At 39.9% G+C, this 12850-nt stretch overlaps 1 protein-coding gene across 12 annotated transcripts in view; it reads left to right on the top strand.

The window, feature by feature from the left end:
- The window catches only part of ARHGAP24 (Rho GTPase activating protein 24), an 826886-nt gene that overhangs the window by 4586 nt on the left and 809450 nt on the right, over nucleotides 1-12850 (top strand). The window contains exon 1 of one of the 12 annotated variants that reach the window (XM_084973628.1): nucleotides 566-766. The exons of 9 other annotated variants lie outside the window; for them this stretch is intronic. In XM_084973628.1, coding sequence (XP_084829754.1) covers nucleotides 682-766 — 85 coding nt within the window. In that variant the 5' untranslated portion in view covers nucleotides 566-681. Of the gene's footprint in view, nucleotides 1-565; nucleotides 767-12850 lie in introns of those variants that run through there. 2 more of the 12 variants (XM_084973620.1, XM_084973611.1) reach the window with 2 other exon arrangements.

Genomic DNA, 12850 nt, shown 5'->3' with positions numbered 1-12850 from the left:
GAAAATATATGGTTTATAAAAATATTTAAAGCTGAATGATCACCAACCAATAGCTTGCAAGGAAAGGCACATGTAATCAGATGGCATGCATGTGTGAATATACTCATATGCCTATGTGCGTATTTTGCATGTATATATTATAAGCACTTATGCTTATAAAAGAAAACGATAGCCTGCTTATTCTTTGAAACATCTGTTGGGAGAAAAGGATGTTACCCAGGCACCCTTCAAGGATGACACAGATGGTAGATAGTGACTGATTATGAAGACGTGTGTGTTATCTGTACAATGTCAGGTGAAACAAAGCTGTGAGCTGTTTCAGTGTCAGGATGAAAGCAATTGCAGTGCAAACGTTGAGAGGGGAGGAGGAGGTAGCAATTACTGTGGGTGGAATTGCTGGTGACCAAATGATTATCAGTATTAACCTCGTCGGCAAAGGCAGGAGAGGGGAGTGGCACTTAGCTGCTTTTTTTGCTTTCTCTTGCCAACCTGCAAGGATCCTTAGTGGGGTGGGTGGCTTCTGATTGGCCGCTTTCACATCCTGTGAAAGGAGAAGGAAGGGGAATCAGCAGGTGGGTTTACAGGAAGAGTTTCATAAGCTGGAGACAGGATGCTATTTCTATAATAATTAACCCCAGGGGGCTGCCTTTTCTTTGGATTTTGCTAGTTAATATCCAAAAAATGTTGACCCTTCATTCTGCCCTCAAGGAAGCTCTTCTGCCAGGGCTGGTGGCTACAGCTTTCAGCCACACACACTCAGAAATCAGTAAGTATTTCTTGGACTAGTTTGCTTCTTTTATTGTGGGCTTCCTTGTTTTGGTGGGGGTTCTGTTCTTCATGTTTGGACATCTGCTGTCATAAAAGTGGCTATGGGGCAAATGAAAGCTGCCAATTCTACTCGCACCCCCTGTGATACTTGTTGCCAGGTTCATAAACTGCCATTGTTTTCAAGTGATCAGGGGATCATTTGCTGCACTTGGGGTGGGGGAATCCCTGTAATGAAACATTTCCATAAAGAACATCACCTCTTGTAACATGTTATTAATGTTGTTACTGTTGAAATTATTAGAACAACAATCTTAGCTAGACAAAAATCACTGAAGTATAGGGAATCAACCCCCTTTTGATTTTAGTAAAGGAGAAAAACTTTTTTTATCTTGTTATCTTGTCATTGCTTTGTAGTTTTTGAAAATGTGTGTGATTTCCATGAACATGCATATTTCCCTAAGGCTAGTGGAGATGAATGAGTAATAAGATGACGGTGACACTTTCTCTTAGTAGAAGTTTTACTTGGTTATGCTTTATTAAAAACTTTGTAAAAGGTATACACTGATGTTTGGAATTTAAAAAAATCTATTTTTTAAACACTGTAAAATTATTTTCATGTATTAGGGTTTTTTTTGCCATTTTTTGCCTATTTATTTATTTTTATTTTTTTATTGTTATTTCCCCCAACACAAATTTTTTTTTTTTCCCTGCTGTACAGCATAGGGACCTTGTGTGAGACTATTCAAATATATTTCCATGGTAACAGGGTAAGAAATATTGAGTAGGTTAGTTAACTCTGATTATTCTAATTATTAAAAGAAAATAACTACTTAGGTATTTGGGGGCTTTACAGTTCTTAGTATCTCTTTTTCCATTAAAAGCCCTCATACCTCATTAACTTGGATGGTATTAATTAGCAGATGTCATAGTTTAGGCTGGGTGAAATTTTTCTAACAAGACCTTAAATCAGTGGTAGAGTAAATAGGTTGAGAAAACAAAATTGTGAAAGGAATGGTTCAAAGAAAAATGAGAATACACTGTTTTTAACTATTCACTCATTCTGTACCCAGAAATAATTTTGAAGCATATTTGCATAACAACTTAGTGGTTATAGGGTTTCTACTTTACCTCCTGATGAGTGACACTTAGTTCCAAAAATACGTATTGAAAATCTATCTTGTCCCAGGAACTGTGCTAAGCACTAGAGAGACAGCAGAATGAATCAGAGCGATCTCTGCTTTGGGAGTTCAAAGTCTAGTGACAGGATAGGTAGAAATTAAATGAATCACAATAAGAGAAGTTAATGTTCTTGCAAGCGTATGAACAAATTGTGTAGGTTAAAAAGGCATAAGGAATTACCTAGCAGGTGACATGTAAGATGGGTTTTGAGAGGAGAAGAAAGAGGTTTTGGGATCATGAAGAAGCAAATAGTACCCTGAGCAGAAGGAGTAAGAAGGTCAGAAGCCCAGAGCTGTGAGATGACCTACATACATATGGACCCGGGGTGTCTCTTGAATGGTCTTGGGAGTCTGGTGTGTTGACCTGGTGTGTCCTTGTGGGAGGTAAACTAGACTGTGTGGGCGTGGGATACCGGTGTTGGTGATGGAGGAGCAGCAAGAAACAAGGCTGGAAAGGTAGGTCAAGACCCTGGACCTCTGCCCTCAGAGGCACTGTAGGGGTTAAGTTGAGAAGCAGCAGACCCATGGAGAGAGCACTGAACTTTCATCATTTCTGAAGCTTTCTGAGCTAGGATATACAAAATGGTATAATAATACCTGCCTTTCAGAACTCATGGGAAAATAAATTTAGGAAAAACATGAAAAGTACCTAAAAACCTAATTGGTTTATAGTTAACTTGAGTACTCTCCCTCTTAAAAACCTATTTATTTATTTAATTTTTTGGTCTTTTTTGCCATTTCTTGGGCCTATCCCTCAGCATATGGAGGTTCCCAGGCTAGGGGTCCAATCGGAGCTGTAGCCGCCGTCCTACACCACAGCCACAGCAATGCGGGATCTGAGCCGTGTCCACAACCTACACCACAGCTCACGGCAACGCTGGATGCAGAACCCACTGAGCAAGGCCAGGGATTGAACCCGCAACCTCATGGTTCCTAATCGAATTCGTTAATCACTGAGCCACAACAGGAGCTCCATAAAATGCTATTTATAGGCATCCTCTAGGAACCGTTTTTTTTTTTAAGTGAATAAACCCTATATGAATCTTTTTGTTTGTTTCTTTTGTAGATGGGACTCATGACCTGGATTATTCATAAATTAGAATAAGCTTCCAAATTTCTTTGATTATATAGAAACATGAATACAGAATCTAGAAATTAGATTTGGATCTTTAGGCTGCGTTAGATCCATCATTCTAATGCTGACTGGATTTAAACTCACACAAAGTTTTTGCAGAATTTCTTTCCCTTAGTCTTTTTGTCGAGAAGTAGAAATGATATATTTCCAAGCTAGTTCATGTGGAAATCTTTGAAGGCTACATTAAATAATGTTAGTAAAAGCGATTTTAAGAAATCCATACAGAGTAATAATAACAATGCCTTACAAAATCTTTAATTAGGTAAATGTGAGTTATTTTAATTCTTAATAACTTAATACCTTTCAGTAACCTCTTGGGATAGAAATTTCTGGATGAAAATGCAAGTGTCTAAAAGTTTTGACTATTTCCTTAAAGAAGATAAATGCTCAATTCCAAACCTAGTTTAGGACTATTCTTTGTCATTCGGTATAGTTATGCTGCGTGGTAGAACCAGGGTAATGCTTTTCATCTTTATTTTATTAAATCCCAGGACTCTTTTGTATGTTGGCCAAGATTCATCAGGCAGTTCGATAGTCGTATTCTGTCTTGTGACAGCTATTTTCAAAATAGTCCTAAATTTTTAGAGAATTGTGTTAATTGATTATCATCACACACAAAGGTTAATTTTTGATTTGTAATCTTAATAATGGGGCTTGGTAAGTTCCACAGTTACCGAGACAGAGCTTTTTCTTATGTTACACATGGTTCTTACCAGTTGCTCTGTCTCACTTGGTTTCATGAGTAGCTAATGTTTACTTTCTGGTTGTGATTTTAGTGTCCTTCATTGCTACCATACATATATCTGCTAGCCTCATGAAATTGCTTGTGTTGCTGTAAGTTAGGCTATAACCAGGGCATTTTAGGTTATAAACTGTACTTATGTGCAGTGATCAGTTTATAGAGGTAGTAGGTTTATGCTTTGACAGCTGTGCGAATGGCTCATATGCAGGATTCTTTTTTTTTTTTTCTCATGTGATCTACAGAGTATTTTAGTTGTGATGTTTAGATGTTGCAGAAGACACGTTGCTATTATTACCTGGCGTCTGTACCTTTTAGAATTCCCTTGAAACTTTTATAATGTTGTAAAACGGTATTATGGTTTATGTATTGCTTTAATTTCACTGCTTTAACTGAGAGATTTTAATATTATCTCCATAGGAAAACAATATTCTTCAACAAAATGATAATAGTATTGGGAGCATTAGTACTAGCAGTCATCATGGTTTTTGCAAAAGGAGTTTAGGGCAAACCCTGACCAACTAATTTAGCATATTTTGTTGTAACATAGGAGAGAAACTATGGGGAAAAACATCTCAATAAATTGTATGCAATATATTTCTTTTACTTTTCACCTCTGAGAGATTTTGTAATTTCTTTTGTAATTTGTAATTTGACCTCTGTGGTAGCTATAAAAGGTTAAAACAAAACAAGATCATAAGAATATTACCTAAGGAAAAACATAATTTTAGAATTAATTTTCATGTATATGTTATTATAATAGAATAAGAAAAATCCAGAGTTCCCGTCGTGGTGCAGTGGAAATGAATCCGACTAGAAACCATGAGGTTGCTGGTTCGATCCCTGGCCTCGCTCAGTGGGTTAAGGATCCAGCGTTGCTGTGAGCTATGGTGTAGGCCTGCAGCTGTAGCTCTGATTAGACCCCTAGCCTGGGAAGCTCCATATGCCACAGATGTGGCCCTAAAAAGACAAAAAAAAAAAAAAAAAAAAGAGAAAAATCTCCCTATTATGCTGATGACTTCAAATGGTAATTATAAATCATTATGAATTGTTAGAAGTTGATTAAATCTTGGATTTAACCTAAATTTTTCCACTTTATGGGTTTTTTTTCCATTTTATGTCCTTAAATGAAAACAACTGTCACTTTATTTTATTTCATATCTTTTGTCCTTTTAGGGCCGCACCCTTGGCATATGGAGGTTCCCAGGCTAGGGGTCCAATCGGAGCTGTAGCCGCTGGCCTACACCACAGCCACAGCAATGTGGGATCTGAGCCGCGTCTGCGATGTACACCACAGCTCATGGCAATGCTAGATCCTTAACCCACTGAGCGAGGCCAGGGATCAAACCCGCAACCTCATGGTTCCTAGTCAGACTCCTTAACCACTGAGCCACATCGGGAACTCCACAACTGTCACTTTAAAGGATGCTATTCTGGCTCTATATGATGGTGATAGAACTTCCTAAAAGGAAAATAAAAATTTCCTAACAGGAAATTGATTGCTCAATATATATAGCAGTCAATTATTCAGTAACATTGAATACCTACTTTCTTAGTCCTTGACAAGTAGTGAACGAATGAATATTGTCTGTAGCCTCGCCCCTGTTCTAGGCATGGAGAATGTAGCAGTAAACAAAGCAAAGTTGCTGCTTGTACGAGCTTATGTTCTGTAGCTGAATGGCCTCCTGTCTAACACTTGCCCAAACTCCAGCTGATGGAAGGATTATTTAAGCTACCCTCATGATCATCTGTTTTCCCAGGGGAGAACTCTGAGCAATGGTTGAGTTCAGATTCCTGCATTTTTAATGACATGCACGTTGTATTCAGATCACAACCCTGTGATCACACGGGAGAGGCTCCACGGGCCCCTTTGGAGTGAGAGATGCTCATCAAAGCTCTAGCTGGTCTGCGTCAGTGGTGCTTAAACTTTAGAATCATTTGACCCAACTCTGGAACTTGTCAAATCCAGACACCCCTTGGAGAAATTCCGTTTTTTAGATTTTGAGAGGTGTTTAGGAATCCGCACTTTAAATAAGCAACAGGTGGTTGTGATGATGGCGGTATCACAATCATATTTATATGTGGCACTTACCAATATTATACACTTAATCTAATTATTACTAATTATCACTAAAATGATAAACTTATCGACAATCTTAGCTGTTCATTGGTGTCGATGAGTTATACAACCCACGTGAGACATTAATTTTAGCATGAGATGTAGGAAACGTTGACTTTCCCTGGGGAATTAAAGTATTTCATCATAGTAGATGATGTCAAAAATGTAACTGAAGGGGGCAGTCCCGTCGTGGCTCAGTGGTTCACGAATCCGACTAGGAACCATGGGGTTGCGGGTTCGATCCCTGGCCCTGCTCAGTGGGTTAAGGATCTCGTGTTGCTCTGGCTGTGGTGTAGGCTGGCAGCTACAGCTCCAATTGGACCCCTAGCCTGGGAACTTCCATATGCCTCAGGAGTGGCCCAAGAAATGGCAAAAAGACAAAAAAAAAAAAAAAAAAAAAAGTAACTGACCGTGCTTATTACTTCTCCATTTTGGCATTCACGTAGCTTTGTGTTAAATTGATAACTGAAAAATAGTCATAAACTTGATCACCATAGATTTCTAATTTCTCCACCTCACCGGCCCTTCGCACCCCCAAAATCTCTAATTTTCTTCTCCAAATTATATTTCTTTTGGTTCTTATGATAAATATTTATTCATATTTTGTACTTACACTCCTACAAACAACCCCAAATACTCCATGGAATGAGATATAAGTAAAACACCCCATAATTCAGATTTTTCTTCCAGTTTGGTCTAATTTAGGTATTACTAGGCCAGAGAGAAAAGCTTGTTTCCTCATTTTGCAGTAGTCTTATTTTTGAAATTTGTATTTATTTAGGAAATACTGAGAATGTGGTTAATAAACATTAGCATTCATAATAACCATCATCCCTGAGAATACTTGATTATGCAAATGTGATATGAAACAGGCAGTGTACCGAAGTGGAGAGTGCTGGACCAAGAAGCAGGAGCTTGCGGTTTAGTCCTAGCTCGGTTTATTCTAATGACATGAAAGATGCATTTGAAATGAGATCATACCCATGTGGTCATGCTGATTAAATAGTCGTGTAATCACCTTGCTACTCTGGAAAAATTGCAACCTCTGCTTTTCTCACCATGAAATCCTACAGTTTTGAGTAAATAATCTCTGGGCTTGTCTGAGGCTTATTAACAGATTATTATACATTCCTTAAGATTTATATGATATAAATTATTTTAAAGTATGGATTTAAAAGAAACAGGTAAGTGCATACTTTTTTTTTTTTCCTTTTCTAGGGCCGCTCCCTCGGCATATGGAGGTTCCCAGGCTAGGGGTCTAACTGCAGCTGTAGCCACCAGCCTATACCACAGCCACAGCAACGCGGGATCCAAGCCGCATCTGTGACCTACACTACAGCTCGTGGCAATGCCAGATCCTTAACCCACCGAGCAAGGCCAAGGATCGAACCTGTAACCTTATGGTTCCTAGTCAGATTCGTTAACCGCTGCGCCACGACGGGAACTCCAGTAAGTGCATACTCTGTAAATGGTATATTTTTTAAGTTGGAAAACACTTGTGAATCCCTATGAATTGATCCTGATTTTAAGAAATGGGCTGGACTCAGTTTTGAGTAAGATGCTTCTTATACATGAGGCTGCAAAGCACAGATAAAGTGTTGGTGAGACCCTCTTCTCCTGTGTGTGTCGTAGTAACTGCACAGGAGGATATGGGTATGTGTCCATACACTGTCAAGAAAATTAAATGGTATTCAGACACATGTCAAGTTTTCATCTCCAAGTAAGTCTCAAAACCGTTCTGCCCTCTTGGGCTGTATCCCGTGTACTTTTCACAGACTTCGTTTGCTCACTTAGGTGATTCTTCAGGACAGACCTCAGGTGAAGATGACGAGGTACTGACATGTGACTTTCTAATGCTAACTTCTGTGAAACTAAAATCAGACTAGAGAATATTTCTTTCTCTCCTAACTGCTGTTAAAAGATTAGGCTTATAAGAACATTTTTGGATGACTAAAAAATACACTTCTATTGTGCAGTGTGATAGCCTTGATGAGAACTTCAAAGTATTGTGAAATTCAAGGCCTCTTGACAGAATTTGCTAAAACAGACGAGGCAATTTTGTTGGCGAAACAAAGCATTTTCCGCACTCACAGTGGCTGAAGCACCTTTTTTTTTTTTTGTTTCTACTGTGATAAACCTGCAGCAAGTTGAAGTTGTCAGCATATGCCCAGAAGCAGCACAGTTTTTAGACATCTGGTTAGTAAAAAATATCTCCAAATCGAGAGCACACAAACCAGAACCAGCACTGATTAGTCTTTTTTTTTTTTTTTAAATTGTCCTGGGACAACAGGAATTAACAGCAAGAAGAATGGCCATCAGATATTTTATTAACATGTGCATGTTCTTTGTCAAGCTTATAGTTCTCTATAAATGTTTGTCTCAAATAGTATAGTTCTAGAGACATGTTAGCAGAGTGCAGATAGTTGTGGCTGAAATTCAGAGCCCATTTATTTTTTCCATGTTGACATTCCATAAAATATATTCATAAAATTTTCCTTGAAGACTCTCACCAGTTGCCTTTTAGCAGACTAGCTGGGGCAGCAACAGCTTCGATTCAAAAAATTATTTTGGGGGAGTTCTTGTCGTGGCGCAGCGGAAACAAATCTGATTAAGACTCATGAGGTTGCGAGTTCCATCCCTGGCCTCGCTCAGTGGGTGAAGGATCCTGCGTTGCTGTGGCTGTGGTGGAGGCTGGCAGCTACAGCTCTGATTAGACTCCTAACCTGGGATCTTCTGTATGCCTTCGGTGCGGCCCTAAAAAGACAAAAGGGAAAAAAACATATTTTGGGGGGAGTTCCCGTTGTGGCTCAGTGGAAACGAATCTGACTAGTACCCATGAGGGCATAGGTTCAATCCCTGTCTTCACTCAGTGGGTTAAGGATCCCGTGTTGCCATGAGCTGTGGTGTATGTTGCAGAAGCAGTTCGGATCCCACGTTGCTGTGGTTGTGGCTGTGGTGGAGGAGGCCAGCAGCAACAGCTGCGATTAGACCCCTAGCCTGGGAACCTCCGTATGCCGTGGGTGCAGCCCTAAAAAGACAAAAAAAATTATTTTGGGGTCAGTGTATCTGCCCCTGCTACTATGTACAGAGATTTTAAACACGTGGTCTCTCTGCACTTAGGGAACTGAGAAGACAAGACATCAGTTCATAAAAGTGTGACTAATTTGTGAGGAAAAAACCCAAGGTGATATCTTCAACAAAGGCGGTGTAGGAAGTGCTGAAGGACTGAGTTAGAGAATAAATCCTGAGTGTCCGTGCCGATGAATTACTGTGGGTGGGAGAAATCAGGGAGGGTGTTACGGGGAAGGCGAACTTCAGCTCCTTGTGATTTTATGGCCCTTGAAGAAGGGGGGTGACATTTCGTACAGGCGAGTCGTTTGCACAGCAGCAGAGGGAGGGCAAATGGAAATCTAGGGAAAAGATCGGACCCACTTACAGACTCGGGTTTGGTTGCTGTAGAGGGATTCTGGGAGACAGCTTTGGAAAGACAGACTGATGGCAGAGAACGGTATCGCCTTTAAAAGCTGGCTTAGCGTTTGGAGTTCTGAGACACAGGTCATGGAGAACAATACGGCAGGAAGAAAGTACTCATTTGGGAAAACCTAACTGCAAGATGCAGCAAGACTAAAGCAGCGGTTCTCAAAGAGACACCTGGACATCTCCCAGGTTTTTTTAAGGATCTGTGAAGTCAAAACTATGTTCATAGTACACTAAAATACGATTTCATCTTTCACTACATTGACATTGGTACTGACGATACAAAGCAGTGATGGGTAAGGCAGTGGTAGGTGGCATCTTTGCATGAACTCAGGGCAGTGACACCAAATGGTGCTGATAGTCATTCGATTCTTTGTCATCACTCACTTGCAGTGCCAGTTTTGCTTAGAATGTTCCCGATGAAGCTATAGACATTAGTTTTATTAAGTCTCACTCTTGAGTATGCATCTTGTTAGTTTTCTTTATGACAAAATGGAAAGTTTGCACTTCGCTGCATCCTGAAATATGGCAGTTTTCTTACGGAAATGCACTGGTTTTGAGGTAAGCTGATTGGGCCACTTTATAAAACAATGAAACCTTATTTTCACTTGAGATAAAGGCAGACTATGATTATTCAGATGAAGTATGTAATAGACATATTCTCAGAAACAAAATCATTCTGGACATCTAATGTACAGCATGGTGACTACAGTTAATAAAATTGAACTTTGGGGAGCTCCTGTAGTGCCTCAGTGAATAATGAACCCGTCTAGTAACCATGAGGTTTTGGGTTCGATCCCTGGCCTCACGAAGTAGGTTAAGGACCCGTCGTTGCTGTGAGCTGTGGTGTAGGTTGCAGATGCAGCTTGGATCCCATGTTGCTATGGCTGTGGTGTAGGCCAGCAGCTGTAGCTCCGATTGGACCCCTAGCCTGGGAACCTCCAAATGCCATGGGTGTGGCCCTTTTTTGACAAAAAGACCAAAAAAAAAAAAAAAAGGACTTTGCCAAGAGAGTAAATCTTAAGTAGTCCCATTAAATATATAAAAACAGTAAATATGTGAGGTGATGATAGGTTAGTTAGCTTGATTGGGAGAATCATTTCACACTGTATTAAATGTACATCAGAATATCCTGTTGCATACCTTAAATATATATCCTATTTATTTGTCATTCTTGTCTCAATAAAGCTGGAGGTAACAGGGTAAAAACAAAGAGAGCCTGACATTTCAAGGAGAACAGCTTACAATATTTGTGCCAATAACAAAATTTGAGCTTTGGTGAAAAGTCGAATTTGGAGAACTTTCATCTGCCACAGTGAAGTGGACAGCTTCCCAGAACTTAGCCATGTTTCTGATGAGATCAGTATTGATATTAACCAATGTGATTTATGTTGTGTATAATTTATCAATATTCAGAAGATCTGTATAACTCATTGAAGTTTCTACGTGGCGAAGGCAAAATGTTACAAAATAATGTATGGGGTAAAAAAGTGTATTTAAAGTTCAAGACAAACCAATGAAAATTAGTGTATTCAAGTTCAAAAAGTTGACTGATAGTTTTTTGGATTCCACATTGCAACTAACCTTTAAGAAATGGCCACTTGTTGCGTTTTGCTGGCAGTGTTAAGGTTGTATCCACGATTGTCTGAAGAGGCTGTTCAAATACTCCTCCTTTTTCACCTGCTTTTCTGCGGGAGGCTGCATTTCCTACATACGTTCAACCACAACGGCACAATGCAACACGCTGAATGCAGATGCAGATGGGGGATACACCTCTCTTTTCTTGTCTTTCTCTCTAGAGATTGGCAAAGATATAAATAGCACTCGTCTTCTTTCATATTTGTTTGTTTGGAAAATGTCACTATTTTCATAAAGATATAATTTGTATTTATATATAATAGATTTATCTTTTTTTTTTTTTTTTTTTTGGCTTTTTGCTATTTCTTGGGCCGCTCCCGCGGCATATGGAGGTTCCCAGGCTAGGGGTCGAATCGGAGCTGTAGCCACTGGCCTACGCCAGAGCCACAGCAACGCTGGATCCGAGCCGCATCTGCGACCTACACCACAGCTCACGGCAACGCCGGATCGTTAACCCACTGAGCAAGGGCAGGGACCGAACCCTCAACCTCATGGTTCACTAGTCGGATTCGTTAACCACTGCGCCACGACGGGAACTCCAGATTTATCATTTTTAAAATGAGTTAAACATTTTTATTTTGAAATGAAAACTTTATAAAATTGTTTTAATTTCTAAGACGATAAATATCCATCGCATCACCTAAATGATAGGACTTTACCCCAACGTGTTATTGTAAGGGTTAAATGAGTGGATACGCGTAAAACCTTTAGAAAATGGTGGTGCATAGTAAAGACTTGATGAGTGTTTTAAATTATTGTTGTATCTCTTTTTGTACTTGATGAGCTCCGTAAGAAGTGGGTGATTTGGGAGTTCCCGTGGTGGCGCAGCAGAAACGAATCCGCCTAGGAACCATGAGGTTGTGGATTCGATCCCTGGCCTTGCTCAGTGGGTTAAGGATCCAGCGTTGCCGTGAGCAGTAGTGTGGGTGGCAGATGTGGCTCGGATCTGGTGTTGCTGTGGCTGTGGTGTAGGCCGGCAGCAACAGCTCCGATTAGAACCTCCATATGCCGTGGGTGCGGCCCTAAAAAGCCAAAAAAAAAAAAAAAAAAAAAAAAAGTGGGTGATTTGCAGAGAAACTCTAAGTGATTCATCTTTTCCTGCTCATGTATTGGTCCACCAGGGTAATGCAGCAAAACAGTTGCTTCTGTTTCTTTGTTCTGAGTCTCATGTGAGTCCCCTCCCTGGTAGGCTGTAACCCAGAACCACGCCAGCAAGGGATTCTGGGAAACGCTGTGCCTTGGCTTTCCGTCCCTGTTGTGTAGAATGCTGAGGAGTGATGCTGACGCACAAGGGCTAACAAAATTAAAACACAATTAGAAAAAATTAATTTTGGATTTCTTAATGTCTTCGCTAAAACTCCAAAGAAGATTAGCTAATGTTTTCCAAACATATTTGACACAGAGCTTTTTTTCTCCAGATTATTATTATTTTTTTCCGTGGAGCCCTTGGGCGGGGACGAGTCCGCTATTTTCTCTGAACTCATTCTGGGATCAGTTAAGTGTTATGACACATATTGGCATTGATGAAATAGTCATTAAAGGTCAAATGTCATAGATCAGTGCTTTAATTCTTGTGATGCCCTCAGTTTCCTAGGAACATAGGACCTTTCAGCACTCAGAACATTGGGAAACTCTGCCAGCATTTGTAAATAACCTCCCATCCCCTGAAGTTTCTCAACTTCAATCTGCTTTGTTCATCTTTGGTTTATCGTGGGTAAAGTTTAGAATGGTCGATAATAATATAGAAATAAATGAGTCAACTGACATAACCTTCATAAAATATGTTCCTGCAATTG

Source organism: Sus scrofa, chromosome 8 (genome assembly GCF_054392235.1).
Source record: "Sus scrofa isolate SSC_HxYL_T2T_F1_AM1 chromosome 8, Sscrofa_HxYL_maternal_Yorkshire_Landrace_v2.0, whole genome shotgun sequence".
Lineage (NCBI taxonomy): Eukaryota > Metazoa > Chordata > Mammalia > Artiodactyla > Suidae > Sus > Sus scrofa.
This window is presented reverse-complemented; position numbering and strand designations above follow the sequence as displayed.